This window comes from Orycteropus afer, unplaced genomic scaffold, assembly GCF_000298275.1.
Source record: "Orycteropus afer afer isolate SDZICR_OR568_19922 unplaced genomic scaffold, OryAfe1.0 scaffold00123, whole genome shotgun sequence".
Taxonomy (NCBI): Eukaryota; Metazoa; Chordata; class Mammalia; order Tubulidentata; family Orycteropodidae; genus Orycteropus; species Orycteropus afer.
The window spans coordinates 4,971,471-4,986,994 of record NW_006921710.1 but is presented as its reverse complement, the minus strand read 5'-3'; the positions used below and the strand labels follow the sequence as shown (position 1 = coordinate 4,986,994).

Here is a 15,524-nt window from a genome sequence, read left to right as displayed (position 1 = left end):
CGCGAGCCCTGAGGCAGGGCCACAGCTCAGGGCGGGGCCATCCCCGGGGCGGGGCCAAGGGCGCAATTAGCGGTTGCAAGACACAGCAACGCGCTGGATCTCAGCCAGAGGGGGCTAGGTGGAAGTCACTGTCCAGCTTTCTCTCTCCCACTTGCAAATGCCGTCTGCGCTCTTCTAGACTAAGCTGTTGGAGGCAGTGGTGTGCATCCATCCCAGTTCATTTAGTGTCCTTGAGCGTTACCTTCATAATAGCAGGAAGACACAAACCATGCTGACAAGGGAATGTCCTCTAATATTCATCGAGACAGAGTGCCACGCACAAAGATGACAGGTGGGGCTTGCCCTGCAGAAACGTGGCTGCCGCACCAACTAACCTTGACAGCCCCTCAAAAGTATGGCTGTCACACCTTCCCATTCCTCCGCGGGCGGTTAGTGGGTAGGGTGGCAGGATAGCCGTTGGTGCGCATGCTCTTGAGTGCCCCGCACTAACATGGCTGCCGCTTCCCAGTAAGCGTTCTATCCGCGAGCCGGCCGTTGGTGGGCATGCTCCCAGACTGCCCCGCACCAACATGGCGGTCGTCTATGCTGTGCTGACTCTAATTCTCAATTTTCGGTTATAGCCGGCCGGTGCCCATTTGTCTTTTGAAAGCTCTACGCCCGGGGTGGAGCTGGAGAAAGGAAGGTTGGGTTCGGAGGTGAAAGGTGAGAGGGGACCGCAGGCTTCCGGGCCGGCTTCTGGAGAGAGAAAGATGGCTGAGAGTGAGCGGCAGCCGCCGCCAGGTAGGACCCTGCGGGGCTTGGATGAGATTGGGGTGCGTGGGCAGTGCTAGGCGTGGGGGCAGGAAAGGGATGTGGTGGTGGTGGGGCTTTAGAGGGGAGGATCAGGACTTGGGAAACTCGAGGACAAAAGCTAATGGGTCCCGAAGAGGTGGAGAGCAAGAGTTGAGGGATCCTGAGGTGAAAAGGTCCTGAAAAGAGAGCAAAGACCGGGGCTGCAAAAGGGGTCAGGTGACGGTTGGGGCAACACTGAGACTTGGGGAGTCCGGGCTGCCTGAGGGCTGAGTGGGCAGCGTCTTGCCAGAGGGAGAGAGCCCTTTCCACATCTGGGCTATGCGTGCTAAGCTCTTGACCTGGTGAGGAAGCTGCCAGGGATGGGGCAAAAGTGTTTTAGGTGGGGCTGTCTTCTTTATTTCGCCCTGGTTCCCCCTCCACCCACCCCCCATCCACCCCTCCTCTCGCCCTCTGGGAGGCGGGGCTCTGGAGTTTCAGTGGCTGAGAATTTATTGAGAGAAACTGCCCTTGGTGTTTAAACCACTAATTTAGAAAGGCTGGTTGTGCAGGGACGTGAGTGAGTTTGTCTCTGGCATCATTGTCTGTAACTTTTATTTACACACGGTGGCTTCTTTTTAGTTCATCTCAAATAACTGGGAATCCAGTGTGGAGTCACTAGGGAAGAATCTTGGACTGCTTTTCTGGAGAAAAGGAGCTCTGGTGGTGTAGTGGTTAAAGCATTCCATTGCTAACCAAAAGGTCAGCCCTTTGAACCCACTAGCAGTCTGTGGGTGAAAGATGTCAGTATGCTTCTGTAAAGATTTACAGCCTTGGAAAACCTATGGGCAGTTCTACTTTGTCCTAAAGGGTCCCTATGAATTGGAATCGACTCCTTGGCAGTGGGTTTGGTTTTGGTTTTTCCTGGAGAAGTGGAAGGGTATGAACTGACACCTCTCCCCCCTTGAGCTAAGAAGGACTGACCACAGATAACTTTTAAAATTCTAACAGAGGAGACAGTAGGCTAAGCCAAACACAGCTGATGTTTTGAAGCATTCAGTGTTTCTTCCATGCTGTCTCACATTTTGTAATCCCTTGGAGAGTCTCAAAAAAAAAAAAAAAAACCAAACCCAATGCCATTGCCATCAAGTTCTTTTTGATTCATTAAAAAAACCAAACTCACTGTTGTGAAGTCGATTTCGACTCATAGCGACCCCTCCTTGGGTTTTCGAGATATCACTATGGAAGTAGATTGCCCAACCTTCCTTCCGAGGAGTGGGCCGGTGGGTTTGAACTGCCAGCCTTCCGCTTAGCAGTCACATGCCTTAGGCACTATGCCACCAGACCGAGCCCATATGTTCCAGAGTAGAACTGTTCTGTGTGGTTTTATTTTTTGCACAGTGCTTAAACACTTGGCTGCTAGCCGGTGTTCTGCCCTATATGGTTGCTATGAGTTGGAATCAACTTGACAGCAGTGGGTTTAATCTTTACAGAAGCAGATTGCCAGGCCTTTCTTCTGTGGTGCCACTGGGTGAGTTTGAACTGCTAACCTACAGGTTAGCAGCCAATTACAAACCACTTGTATCATCCAGGGACTTGGAAGGTCTCAGGAGGGAGAGATTTTCAAGATCAGAAGAGGCATCCTCTCCACCCTCCCAAAAACATGAACAAAGAGCTGGATTAGGTCTGTTAGGGCATTTGAAACCAGGTATTTATTTTATTTTATTTTATTTGGTATAGAACTTCTGTGCATGTGGCCTTAGAAGTTCTGGTAATAACATCAGGAGATAAAAGGCAAACAGAATTGTCAGTGAGATGAATGTGTCTGTGAAGATGGATGGGGGATCTGGTGGGGAGAGAACATGGTCACTGAAAACAGTGAAGGCTCGGGAAGTTACCTGTGGTTGAAAAGGTCCAGGCCCCCCAAGTGATCTTTCTTTGATGTTTGAAACAGGATGTTTGGAACAAGTGAAAAGAAGTCCTACTTAACTCAGGCAGTGTAGTGGGGAAAAGCTTGGATTTCGGAGTCACACAGACCTGGCTCTGCCTTGCAAGTTATAGCCTCTGCAAGCCTCTTTTTTTTTTTTTTTTTTTTTAATCTATTATAATGAGGCAGCTATACCTTCTCCTTAGAGTTGTAGTGTGCATACAGTAAGGTGATGTGGGCAAAACCTGGGCACATGGATAGTCAGTTATTCTTTTCTGCTGTAACTCTTTTCAAGGGTGTTACAAGTTGAACATGTAGATAGGTTCCCAAATGGTAGATCTAATACATTATGCTCTTTGAGGTTTTGTAGGAACATCTCTATAACTCTGGACATTGCTGTCTTATACTTCGAGATCACAGGGGATGTCCCTGCCCCTTGGCATTTTTGTCTGAGTCAGAATCCGAGGCTGGAGAGACTGTGTGTGAGTCTGACCTCATTTACTTATGGTCCTGTGTTTGAAGGCTTGTTTCTTTCTTTGGCTTGGGATTCAGGTTCTGGCAATTTGTGTGTGTGTGTTTGTTTTATCAATGCTTTGTTGCAGTGACACCTACAAGGTGGCTTTTCCCCTGTGACAGGGCATACCTTGACCTGGAGGTTTTCTTCCCTGTGCAGTAATATCAGGAGGAGGGTACCTGTTGCAGGGACTAATACTCTGAAATTTTATTCCCAGAAGATTATTTGCAAGTTGTTTATTTGGAACGTGAAACACATTTTTCCATAAAGAAAATGTGATTCGGTTACCAGCCTGACCTACAAAGCTTTTTCTTTAGCATCTTCCTTAAAGCAGCAGTTTACTAATAGCAGGGGCCTCAATTCTGGGAATAGGGCTTGCAGGACAGGTAGGAGGACAAAGAGAGTTTCCCATCTCTTTCTTGAGCCCTGGTTTGAATTTTGAAAATCTGTCAGAGGTTTGCTGTGCTCTTACTTCTGTTTCTGTATCCTTCTCCTTAGGTCTCTAGGTTTCTTGGCACTTTTCCTTTCCTGAGGGCCTCTCTGCCAAAACCACTGCCATGGAATCAACTCTGACTCCTTTGGGTTCACGAGTTAGTAAATCTTTGCAGAAGTAGATTGCCCCATCTTCCTTGCATGGAGCAGCTGGTGGGTTTGAACCCCCAGCCTTCTGATTAGCAGTCAAATGCCTTAGATACTGCACCACCTTATTTGCTTCAAATTCCACATGTTTTAGAATGTTCTAGTCCCTGTCTCCTTTTCTCCATGCAGCTGATAACAGTGAGGTTTTAGGAGGAAGGCAAGGGAGCAAATTTATGCTACATTGTTAAAGACCATTAGTTCATGCTCTTCCTGAAGAGTCTGCATTTTTAAAGGAAGATATTTACTTATGTAACAAAGGTTCAGTGGTCATGTCAGGTCCTTGACCCTCTATACAAAATCTCGGGACAGCCATTTTACCTTCCGAGTTCTTCAGATTTCAGAAAAGAGCACCCCATAATGAAACACAAAATTATTTCTGCAAAAAAACGTAGACATATCCTCACTAAGGGGGATATCAGGTTTAGGGTTTCACCACCCAATGAGACTGTGCCAAACTTATGGCTAACTTACAGAAAAATTGGGTTTTCAGAACTTTTTGGGTTTTGGAATTATGGACAAGGGATTGTGGGTTTGTAGTTCCCAGTGTCACAAAGTGAAGGAAGTCCTGCAGTGTGGAGATGGTATGTCTGGCTAGAGAGGCCACTCACTCATAAACCAAAAAACCCAAGCTCACTTCCATTGAGTTGATTCTGATTCTGACTCATAGTGACCCACTTTGGGTTTCCTGTGACATTTGTCTTTAATGATTTTTTTGAAGTGAATGTACTTTATTTTCAAAACTTTCCCAATAATCCATCTCTCCTTAAGATGTTGCATTCTTGGAAATGTTGTTGTTATGTGCCATCAAGTCGGACCCGACTCATAGCAACCCCTCCTTGGGTTTCCGAGGCAGTATTACTATGGAAGTAGATTGCCCAACCTTCCTTGTGAGGAGTGGCTGGTGGGTTTGAACCACCAGCCTCTGGTTAGCAGTCAAGTGTCTTAGGCACCACACTACCAGAGCTCCCCCTGCCTTTGGGTTTCCGAGGCAGTAAATCTGTACGAAAGTAGATTGCCCAGTCTTCCTCCTGCAGGGTGGCTGGTGGCTTAGAACCGCCAACTTTTTGGTTGGCAGTCAAATTCCTTAGGAACTACGCCACCAGAGCTCCAAGAACATAGTAAGTAGTAAACGTTGATGTGGTTTGCCTCTAGGACAGCCCACTGGGCTTCTAGGAACTGCCCTGTGTTTCCTTTCTTTCAACTTCTGAAACTATAGAAACTCCACCTAAAATACCTTTTTACTTTTTTTCTTTCCTGATTCCAAAAGTACTATATATGCTTGTATTTAAAAGTAATGTATAATGTAAAAAATGAAAGTCTCCTATAAACCTTACCCCTAGAGATGACTCTCATTAACTTTGTTTAATACTTTAGATTTTTGTATGCATATAGTAGTATGTATATGTTATTTCTATTAACAGTATAGTTACTGTTTTTATAAAAATGGAATTACAGTATACATCCCATTGAATTGAGTTGAAGAAGACTCATAGCAGCCCTATAGGACAGAGTAGAACTGTCCCATAGAGTTGGAAAAAACAACAACAGCATACAAGTGGCCAATAAACATCTGAAAAAAAATGCTTAATGGCTGTGATCTTTACAGAAGCAAACTGCCACATCTTTCTCCCGTGGAGTGGCTGATGAGTTTGCACCTGTAATCTTTGGGTTAGTTGTTGTTATGTGCCATCGAGTCAAACCTGACTCATAGAGACCCCTCCTTGGGTTTCTGAGGCAGTATCACTATGGAAGTAGGATTGCCCAGCCTTCCTTCCAAGTGGCTGGTGGGTTTGAACCACCAGCCGTCTGGTTAGCAGGCAAGTGTCTTAGCCACTATGCTACCAAGTGCAAAACCACTGTGCCACCAGGACTCTTACAGTATATATACTATAGTGCAGTTGCTTTCTTTGCATACTGATCTGTTTCCCATGTCAGTGATACAGATTTTATTCTTTTTAAAAGCTATGGATATTTCCATTAGATAGACCTATCATTGTTTACCCATTGCCTTACTGATTGATACTTGGGTGGTTTCTGATTTTTTTTCCCAATGCAGTAAGCATCTTTATGCACATGTTTGTGTATTTCTATGAGTATATCTGTGGATAGAGTCTTATAAGTAGGACTGTTTGCTCAGTTGGGTATATGCATTTTTTTTATTTCAAAAGGTAGTGCTTAATTGCCCCCTCAGCAGGTTGTTCCAACTAACACTTTCTCGAGCAATACAGGAGAGTTCCTGTTTCCCCTTACCTGAATCAATGCCAGGTGTTTTGAATCTGCCACCCTGTGAAAATGGTGGCAGAGGGGCATCTGACCCCCTCTAACTTCATTAAGGGGAGAGAGGATCAGCATCAGCATCAGCCCAAGGCTGATTCCTAAGATGTGCAGGTCAGACATACCTCCACCCTCCGACCTTTTTACAAATTCTGACACCAGCCTTTTCTCCCGTGCATGGCACCCTCTAATTCTTGCTGCTGCTTGCTGTTAGGTGCTGTTGACTCAACTCCGACTCATAGCAGCCCTGTGTACAACAGAGTGAAACACTGCCCAGCTCTGTGCCAGCCTCACAGTCTTTGCTGTGCTTGAAAGTTTTCCGTAACATATCAGATAGTACTTCACTGCTATTCATAAGGTTTTCAGTGGCCAGTTTTTTCAGATGTGGATGGTCCTGTCCTTCTTCCCAGTCTGTCATAGTCTGGAAGCTCTGCTGAAACCTGTCCACCATCCATGGGTGACCCTGATGGTATTTGAAATACTGGTGGCATATCCTCCAGCCTCATAACAAAATGCAGACTACCACAGTACAACAGACTGACAGATGAGTGGTAGACTTTTCTGCTAGGCTTTATAATTCATTGCAGTGGCCACACAGAACTCACAGACACTACTCACAACTATGAGGTTTATTAGGGAAATAATAGGTTACAATTCTGGATCAGAAACAACTCTGGATACCATTCAAGACCATTCCCTTTTTTTCAACTGTGCTTGCAGCCATGCGTCTATCTGGCCCACGGCCCCTCAGCTCCTCAGGCTCTTTGGGCTGGCCTGGCCTCTGCCTTGCTTGAGCAAGTATTGTAAAGCTCTAGCTCCACCGATAAGTGCCCAGAGACACCCTACCCCACGAGTAAGCCTCCCCAGAGGTCATCAGCTCTCTCACTCTGTGGGAGAGCAAGCCTAGCTGTGTCAAGTGCCTGGAGGCCCCCCACTCCACCAGCACGTCTCCTGCCCACGGGTGCTCAGTTCTCTTGCTTTGTGAGCTGGGATGCCCCCCGCGCCATCTCGTGCTGTTTTTTGGTTCTCCTGCCTCTACTGTTGCCGTTTCCATGTTGCTGCTTCCTGCCATCTCCTGTGTTACAGCTCTATTTCCTGGGTCTAGGATTGTCTCCGCACAGGGATCCCGAGTCCAAAGGAAGCTGCACTCCTAGCCCTTCTTTCTTTGTGGTAGTGGTCCTCCCCTTCCCTTGATCTCTTCTCTCTTTTTATTGCTTGTAAAATTAAAAGGTATAACTCAAGTAAGGGTATGACTTGAATAAGGGTGGTCAGGGTGGTGACTAAGGTAAGCATGATGACTCAAGATGCATCCTGCCCTAATTCTGCCTCACTGACATAACGGACAGTGCACTCCCAAATGGGACTATAACCACAGGCATAGAGGCTAGGATTTACAACCCATCACAAAATGGAGGATAATTATATCACAACATGGAGGACAGTTAGATCACAAAATGGAGGCTCACTGTGTCATTACATAACTGCCAAACGACTGAGAATCATGGTTGGCTAAGTTGACACATAGCCTAAACCATCACAGGTTCCAAACACCTTATTTGCATTAGCAGCAGGCTGTCCATTCTCCTTGTCCAAGCACCTTATTTGCGTAGTTTCACCCAGTCACTGTGTGGGAGCCACAGACTATGGCTAGAAGAGACATTTTAAGTAGTTCACTGCACTGCACAGCCTGAGAGGAGCAAAGAGATCTCATTTAATTTACATTGCTTTGAGGAGGTTGGCAATATTTTTTTCAGAATGTTTATTGGCCATTTGTGTTATGGATTGAATTGTGAACCCCCAAAATATGTGTTGTAAATCCTAACCTCAATGCTGTGGTGGCGTAGTGCCTAAGACATTTGATTGCTAACCAGAAGGCTGGCTGTTCAGACCCACCAGCCACTTCCTGGAAGGAAGGTTGGGCAATCAACTGCCGTAGTGATACTGCCTCGGACACCCAAGGAGGGCTCACTATGAGTCGGATCCAACTTGACAAGTATCCACTTGTGGTACTTCTGTTACAGCAGCACTAGTTAACTAAGATAGAATTTGGCTTCAAGAAGTGGGGATGCTGCTCTAACAAATACCTACAATGTGGAAGTGGTTTTGGAATTGGGTAATGGGTAGAGTATGGAGGAGGCTTAAGGTACCTAAGAGTAAAAGCTTAGATTGCCTTGAAGAGACTGTTGGTAGAATTCTGGATGTCAAAGGCAGTTCTGGTGAGGGCTCAGAAGGAAGTGAGGAGAACAACCATCTTAGACAATACACGTGCCAGCAACAGAATGTTGCTTGAAATGTGGATGTTAAATGTGCTTCTGGTGAGGCTTTAAAAGATAGTGATGAACATTGGTCAATGCAGGAAGGGCATACTTTTATGCAGTGGCAAATAACTTGTATGAATTATGTTAAAATGTTTGGTGGAAGGTAGATATGATAAGTGATGAACTTGAATATTTGGCTCATGAGATTTCTAAACAAGAACTTAAAGGGGCCACATGGTTTCTCTTGCCTCTTATAGTAAACTGTGAGTGGAAAGAGATGGACTTAAAAAGGAAATGTGCAGAATTAAAACTGAACTTAAAGACTTGGAAAATTATTCTGTACAAATTAAGGACACGTGTCATAGAATGTTCACTAAGGACATGGGTTCATCTTTTGTCAAAGAAACTAAGCCTGTGACTGATGGCTCTAACCAACCAACTACCACAGCAGAAAATCTGTCAGATTAGACTGACGGGGACAGAGAAAGAACCAAAGGAGAGAACTCTGCCTGCCTCTTGGAATTCTACAGGCAGGAAACAAGCCAAAGGAGCTGTATCTGTTGTTCTCCCAGAATCCAGAGGGTATGCCCAATACCCAGACTCTGGAGAGTAGGGCCATCGCCTAGATGGTTTCAGAAAAATGATTATTTTGAAGCCTTGAGAGCTAATATCATTTGTTCTGCTGGGTATTGGACTTGCTTGGTGCCTCTCATCCTTTCTTTCCCTCTAGCTTCTTCTATTTGTAATGGAAATGTCTACCCTGTGCCTGTTGTACCATTGTATACAGGTTCACAGATAAAGAGGAATTTTACCACAGGATAGAATATGCCTAAAGTCTTACCCATATTTGATTTAGATGATTCAGAAGATGAGATTTTGGATTTAGAGTTGATTTAAGGCTTGTGGTGGTTAAGGTTATGTGTCAACTTGGCTGGGCTGTGGATTTGAGTGACTTGGCAGCTGGATGTCGTTATTCCCCATGATCAGATTGTAATTATCTCCAGGGTAGAATTTGCTACGAGCACCTAATTAGTTGAAGGGGAGTTGCCTCTGGGGTGTTCCCTGCTTCCAGTATGTATGGAGAAGCTTTGAGAATGGTCTCTAGCTTTGTGGCACAGTTTTGGTCCTGCATTTGGCCGAGACTTCATCTCCAGTTCCTGGACTTGAACCAGTGGCTGTGTTGCCTTCCGATCTTGGAGTTGTTCATGGACTTGAACGAGTAGGCTGCCATGTTAGCTGCTGATTTTGGGATTGTGCCATTTTACCTGCTGACCTCGGGTTCATCAGTCTCAGCAGCCAGTAGCTGCATGAGTCAGAAGAAGCCTCCAGCTTCAGCGGGTCTGGAATTAGAGGCAAAGCTGAAGCCCCAGGTCAAAGGGCCTTCACTCAGCAATTAGAGCTGGCACTCTGAATTTAGACTTCTAGCCTCAGAATAAGTTCCTGTTTGTTAAAGCCATCTACTTGTAGTATTCCTGTTAATAGCCGCACAAGAGAACCAAGACAAGGCTTGTGGGGTGATCGATGGGATGAATGTGTTTTGCATATGGCAAGGACATGAACTTTGGGGGCTTAAAGAGTAGCATGTTATGGGTTGAATTGTGTCCTCAAAAAATATGTCTTGTAAATCCTAATCTCCATTCCTGTGGTTATAACCGATTTGGGGATGGGGCTGTCTTTATTACACTAATGATACAGCATTAGTGTAGGGTATGTCTTGAGTCGTTCTCTTTTGAGATATAAAAGAACTTAAGCAAGCAAGTGAAAGAAGCAGAGATGGGGAAGGAGAGATGCCAAGCCACATAAAGATGGCCCAGGAGCAGAAGCTCAAAAGAGACAAAGACCTTCCTCCAGAGTCTACAAAGAGAGCATGGCTTTTCCTAGATCTGGCACTCTGAATTTATACCTCTAGCCTCCTAAACTGTGAAAAAGGAAATTTCTGTCTGTTAAAGCTATCCGTTTGAGGTATTTCTGTTATAGTACCACTGGATAACCAGGGCATTTTTTTTTTCTTCTGAGTTACTGGTTTGTGTCTAAAAGGTTAACTTGATTTAATTTTTCTAATTGTTCTGCCCAGTTGGAGAGCAGGAGGTGAGGGCCTGGCAGAAGCTCAGACCGTCTTGGTCGTTGGGGGAATTGCCAGGGTTGCCGTACTCCTTGCAGAGTAAGGAAAGCAGAAGTGGGTTTGGCTTAACAAGCCATGACTGTCCTGGGAATAGGTGTCTGGTTGCTACTATGGCTTGGATCTTGGGGTCTTGCTTTAAAAGCATGAGTGTGTATGTATTGCATGGGACGGTTCTATTTACCTACTTGCTTTTTCATTTTCTTTGTCAAGATTCTTCAGAGGAGACCACTCCAGCTGCTCAGAACTTCATCATTCCTAAAAAGGAGATTCATACAGTTCCAGACATGGGCAAATGGAAGCGTTCTCAGGTATAGTGGTGTCTGCACTATAGGGTCAGAACTGGGGTGAGGCTACATTTCTCCTCTGAGACACTCGGGCTTCTCTAGAGACGGTAGTTTCCTAGGCATGATGGGTGCCAAGAGCTTCTGGATCTTCTTGCTTTCAGAGCCTGAGCTGTTGTAAGTTAGAGAAAGGTGACAGAGGCTCTAGCTGTCCCTCTTCCTCAGGAGCAGCACTCAGAGATGCTTCTGCCCAGAGGTCTCTGGGGGCTGAGGCCAGGGTAACTCTGGAGGGCTCCGCTCCTGGGTCTCATGAACTATTGACCGTTGAGTTTTGTTGTATTGGCTGAACTTAAAAGTCCTAAATGATAGAGTGGGCCACTTGGATTCTTAGTTGTAAGTAACAGCAATTCTGAGAGTCAACATATCAAAAGGAGAAGATATTATCATGGACGTTAGGCCAGGGATGTGGCTATGTCTCAAAAATACCAGGAACTGGCCCCTAGAATACTGAGTTAGGAAAGGCAGGAAGTTCCTTTTTCTGCAAACTGATTTTCTGTGCTGTGCAGTCCAAATGGTGGACAGAAGATATTTTGTACCTCCTAAGCACGTGGTACGGGCATAGTGGCTAAGACACTTGCCTGCTAACCAGACGGCTGGCGGTTCAAACCCACCAGCCACTCCTCGGAAGGAAGGTTGGGCAATCCTACTTCCGTAGTGATACTGCCTCGGAAACCCAAGGAGGGGTCGCTATGAGTCGGGTTTGACTCGATGGCACATAACAACATAACAACAAGCACGTGGTACAGGTGTATGAAAGACTGGGACTGAGAAAAAGAAAGCCAATTTCAAATTCTCAGAGGCCTCTGGCCAAGCTCCAGTCAGCCAGGGTGGGGAGTGTCATGTGTACAGAATGGTGGGCATGAGGGTCCTCACAAGCTTGGTGGACTCTCAGTAAGGAGTCTGCCGTGCTTACATCGAACTCAAACCCTAGAGCTTCCGTGCTTTGTCCTAGTTTTGACTTGGGACCATACAAGCCTGTCTGGTTCCTCTTACACAAGCCAGCCCTCTAAATATTTGGAGATGGTTATCGTGTCTTTTTTAAGGCTTTCTCCAGAATAAATGCTATAATCCTATCAACTGTTCCTCAAAGGACACAGTTTTGAGTTCTTTCATCATCTTGGTTGTTCTATCTCAGGATTTCTTAACCTCAGCTATTGATGTTTTGGGACACATCACTCTCTGTGGTAAGGGGCTGTCCCGTGCATTGTCGGATATTTAGCCGCATCCCTGACCTCTACTCACTAGATGTCTGTAGCAATCTCCTCCCTCAGTTGTGACAACGAAAAATGCCTCCAGATATTGCCATATATCCCCTGGGAGCTGAATTGTCCACAATAAGAACTATTGCTCTACCTTGAATTTGTTTGTCTGTCTGCATCGACACATGGTTTCTTGCTTTCCCCTCTAGATCTTTTCCAGGGAGGGATAGATGTTCATGATGTGAGATTGGTTTTGTGATTATCCTCATTTTTCAGTGAGGAAACTGAGGCTGAGAAGTAAAGAAACTTAGCAAGGTGGTCCCAGTTAGTCAGTGGCTGAGGTGAGATTCAAAAGGTTCATGCTGTAGAACCCCAGATGCCAATGCACGACCTTCTAGGCCAGATTGCTACCTGACAACCTAATCTGGCCTCCTGTCTGCTTTTGTAAATAAAATTTTTAGCAACACAGCCATATTTACATATTGCCTGTGGTTGCTTTTGTGCTACCATGGTGGAGCTGGGCAAACTGAGAAGCTGAGACTCAGACTGAATGGGCCACAGAGCCCAACATTTTTACTATTTGGCCCTTTGCAGGGAAAGTTTGCCAACCTGTTCCAAACAAGGCAGCCCATTTTTGGAAGTGTTGGACACTTTCTTCTGGAGCATATGTTTAGTGATATCTGATAGAAGCCTCTACTTGCTCTGAAGCTCATCACTCAAGTGTGTGGACCTATTGTGGCTGGACCGAGCGACTCTGTTGGAGTTGTCCTGTGGTCCCCAGGGTTTCACTAGGCGGCAGAGTACAGGGGTTAAGAACATGGGCTTTGGAGTCGGAAAGATTTAGGCTTGAAACCCTCGGCTGTTGCATTTTCTTTTTGTGACGTCAGCAAGGTACCTAACCTGTTTGAGCTCAGTTTCCTTTACTATAAAATGGGTAGTTTTGAGGCCAAGATAATTTGAAGCCCAAAAAGCAGTTGGCCTAGTGCTTGTTATGCAGTAAGTCTTTTTGAACAGTAGGCATAATTATTATTGCTATTGTTATGTCATTGTTATCATTATGTTAGTGGAGACTCTGGGCACAGTTGTGTTTGTAAGAATGCCCTGAGTTTTAGTCACTAGAGACCTGGACCTCTGTGGCAGAAGGGACATGTAGAAGGTGATGCTGTCCCTTACTGCTTCCTGTCTGTGGTAGTTATGTTTGTGTGTCAATTTGACTGGGCCTAGTTGAGTGGCTGGGCAGCTGGTGGTAGTTAATCCCCAAGATGAGACTGGCAGTCATCTCCATGGTGGAATCTACCACAAGCAGCTGAGTAGCTGCCTTTGGGATGTGGTCTGTTTCCTGTATACAAGGAGAAGCCTAGGGAATGGTCTCTAGCCTATATGGTATGCTTGGACCCTGCATGTAACCATGTTGTTGCTCAGCAGCCTGCTATGCTCTGCCAACCTTGGGACTTACAATGGACTTAAGTTAATGGCCTGCTGTGAGGTTTGGTAACATCGGGACTGTGCCTTTTTACTTGTCAACCTTGGGGCTTCTCAGCCTCAGCAGCCAGCAACTGTCTGAGTGAAGAAATGCCTCTAGCTCCAGTGGGCTGGGAGCAGGGGGCAGAGTTGGACCCCAAGGTTGAGGGGCTTTCACCCAGCCCCTAAAGCCTGGCACTTTGAACTTGGACTTAAAGCCTCCAAATTGTAAGAATAAACTCCTGTTTGTTAAGGCCATCCCATTTGTGGTATATTTCTTGTCAGAGCGGTACTAGGTAACCAGAACACTATCTCTGCATTTCATTATACTTTGCAGATTGGAATGATTGTGGACTTGCCCTGGACTGGGAGAGTTGCTGTGGATAATCTACTTGGCCAGCTGTGTGACCCCTTATTTCTACCTGGGGCCATTCCACAGGATGATATTCAGTGATTGCTCATAGTTGCCTCAGGACTTGATGTGGGTGCCTCTGGCATCCTTAAGGCTTGAGTAAGGAAGGAAGAGGGAGGAAAATTAGAGGGAAAAGGGGTGGGGAAGAAACAAGACCAAACAGGAGTTACTTGCTTCCAGGAACTGCCTCATCAGGAGCCTCTATGCTTTCTTATTCCTTTGCTGGGTGTAACCTGCAACTTTGCAGGGGAGAAAGTGCCCAGTTGCAAGCTGGGGATGAGTGTGCTGCAAGACTGGTTTCCACAGGATGCCTCTGTACAGAAAACAGCACCTCCTGAGAACAGGTCATCTATACTGCATCCATACAGTGCAGTCTGTCTGTAGTGGGGGTTCTTCCATGTTGTTCCTTGAACTCCTGATGATGTAGTATAATAGTCAAACCCTCAGTCACTCACCTTTGGAGTTAGGCTAGCTCATCCTGTGGAATGGCCCCAGGTAGAAATAAGGGGTCACACAGCTGGCCAGGTAGATTATCCACAGCAACTCTGTGGATACCAATCTGATGAGATTTTGGTCTCAGGAGGCCTTGGTCAAGTCACTTCTCCTGAAGTCTTGTTTCCTCATCTGTAAAATGAAGGTAGTGATTGTGTCTACCTCATGAGGTTGTTGTATGAAAAAGCTGTCAGCAGCAATAGTGAGCACTCAATGTATATTGCCTGGCAGTCCAGGGCTTATTGTTGGGCTTAACTTGCTGTTTTTTTCGGAGTAGGGTGTTTGGTGTTGTGGTGCAGAGAATTACTTGATATGGCTCTTGTAGCCATGGTCTTTGTGTCCTACCAGATGACTGGGTGGAACTATGCAAATGTAAGGTGCTTATGGCCCACCAAGGAGATTGACTAGCTTGCTAATAATATAAATAAGGTATATGGTGCCCTTGTCGGGCTGGGAGTGTACAAATAAGGTATATGGAACCCTAATGTGAAGATTGGGCAGTTTTGTCATTCTGCTAGGCTTAAAATGAGCCCACGTAGAGGCAGATAAGGAGCTCTGGTGGTGTAGTGGATAAGGCATTTGGCTGCTAACCAGAAAGTTGGCAATTCGAACACACCGGCTGCTCCACAGGAGGAAGATAAGGCAATCTACTTCGGTAAAGATTTACAGCCTTGGAAACCCAATGGGGGTTGCTATGAGTCAGAATTGATTTGATGACAGTGGGTTTTGTTTTGTTTGATAGAGGCACACAGGGGGGATCTCACTACCATCAACAGCTTTTCTGAACGTGAATTGTGACCTGTTGCTTCCCTAATAGACCCCATAGTCATGAGTATTGCCTATGAGTTCTCTGTGGCCATTGCAATGAATTATCAAACCCAGCAGAGAAGTAGAGAGTGCCTTGGGAGGGATGGTTCGTGTCAGGATTGGTGGGTGGGTGGGTGGGGGGAAGTCAGAGGATGACAGCATGTCACCTCATAGAAGTCAGCCTTGGGCTGATACTGCTGGTGATTTTCTCTCCTCCTTGTGAAGTTAGAGGAGGTAAGAGGAAGCTACCTCCATGCCCTTAAACCAAAAAAACTAAACTCACTGCCACTGAGTTGATTCTGACTCACAG

At 45.8% G+C, this 15,524-nt stretch overlaps 1 protein-coding gene across 1 annotated transcript in view; it reads left to right on the top strand.

Annotated features, from left to right (window-relative positions):
- Window positions 1-749: 749 nt before the first annotated feature.
- Window positions 750-15,524, top strand: part of PTPA (protein phosphatase 2 phosphatase activator) — a 41,510-nt gene continuing 26,735 nt past the window's right edge. Inside the window, exons 1-2 of the mRNA XM_007944238.2 lie at window positions 750-780; window positions 10,713-10,810. Of these exons, the coding sequence (XP_007942429.1) occupies window positions 750-780; window positions 10,713-10,810 (129 nt within the window). The remainder of the gene's footprint in view (window positions 781-10,712; window positions 10,811-15,524) is intronic.